Source organism: Ailuropoda melanoleuca, unplaced genomic scaffold (assembly GCF_002007445.2).
Source record: "Ailuropoda melanoleuca isolate Jingjing unplaced genomic scaffold, ASM200744v2 unplaced-scaffold7794, whole genome shotgun sequence".
NCBI classification, from domain to species: domain Eukaryota; kingdom Metazoa; phylum Chordata; class Mammalia; order Carnivora; family Ursidae; genus Ailuropoda; species Ailuropoda melanoleuca.
Window position 1 is genome coordinate 19,591 of NW_023253096.1, and position 1,416 is coordinate 21,006.

Genomic DNA, 1,416 nt, shown 5'->3' on the forward strand with positions numbered 1-1,416 from the left:
TTACTTCTCAGATGGTTCACTGTTTGTAGGTAGATATGCAACTGATTTTTTGAAGATGGTTTACTATACAGTTATTTTGCTGAATTAATTTATTAGTTCCATTATTGTTGTGGCATCTTTAGGATTTTCTAAATAGAGGATCACACCAACTGCATAGATAAATTTATTTATTCTTTTCCAGTTTGGATGCTTTTTATTTATTTTTCTTTCTTTAATTGCTCTGGTTAGAACTTCCAGTGATATGTTGAGTACAAGTCAGGAAAACAGGCATACTTGCCTTGTTCCTGATCATACAGGAAAAAAGTTCACTATATCCCATCGAGTATCATGGTTGTTGTGGGTTTTTCATAAAAGGCTTTATTTGAGATAGGTTCCTTCCATTCCAAATTTATAGTGTGTTTATCACATTCCATACACAAATATAAACATTAATTTCTTGAGTGCAGAATATAAGCGATAATATATCTGCCAGGTTAGTAGTGCGTAATTGTGTCATGCACTTTCTCTCTTATTTTGGTAGTCACATCGATGACATGGAACTAGAGAATGATACACAAATTTCAGAATTTCTTCTTCTGGGATTTACTGAGGAACCAGAATTGCAGCCCTTCCTCTTTGGGCTGTTCCTGTCCATGTACCTGGTCACCATATTTGGGAATCTGCTCATCATCCTGGCCGTCAGCTCTGACTCCCAGCTCCACACCCCCATGTACTTCTTCCTGGCCAACCTGTCCTTTGCAGACATCTGTTTCACATCCACCACCATCCCCAAGATGCTGGTGAACATCCAGACACAGAGAAAAGTCATAACTTACAACAGCTGCATCATGCAGATATACTTTTTCACACTTTTTATAGGTTTGGACAACTTCCTCCTGACTGTGATGGCTTATGACCGCTTTGTAGCCATCTGTCACCCCCTGCACTACACGGTCATCATGAACTCCCGGTTCTGTAGACTGCTGGTTCTCATGTCCTGGATCCTGAGTGCCCTGCATTCCTTGTTAGAAAACTTAATGGTGTTGCGGCTGTCCTTCTGTACAGTCTTGGAAATCCCCCACTTTTTCTGTGAACTCAATCAGATAATACAACTTGCCTGTTCTGACACCTTTCTTAATGACGTGGTGATGTATTTTGCAACTGTGCTGCTTGTTGGTTCTCCCCTGGCTGGGATCCTTTACTCTTATTTTAAGATAGTTTCCACCATACGTGGGATCTCATCAGCTGAAGGGAAGTACAAAGCATTTTCCACCTGTGTATCTCACCTCTCCATTGTCTCCTTATTTTATTGTACAGGCCTAGTAGTGTACCTTAGCTCTGCTGCTACCCAGAGTTCCCACTCAAGTGCAGTGGCCTCAGTGATGTACACGGTGGTCACACCCATGCTGAACCCCTTTATCTACAGTCTGAGGAACA

The 1,416-nt window shown here is 41.2% G+C and overlaps 1 protein-coding gene across 1 annotated transcript in view; it reads left to right on the forward strand.

Annotated features, from left to right (window-relative positions):
• Positions 1 to 533: 533 nt before the first annotated feature.
• Positions 534 to 1,416, forward strand: part of LOC117800775 (olfactory receptor-like protein OLF4) — a gene marked incomplete at its 3' end in the record, with an annotated part of 3,054 nt that continues 2,171 nt past the window's right edge. Inside the window, exon 1 of the mRNA XM_034653335.1 lies at positions 534 to 1,416. Within this exon, the coding sequence (XP_034509226.1) occupies positions 534 to 1,416 (883 nt within the window).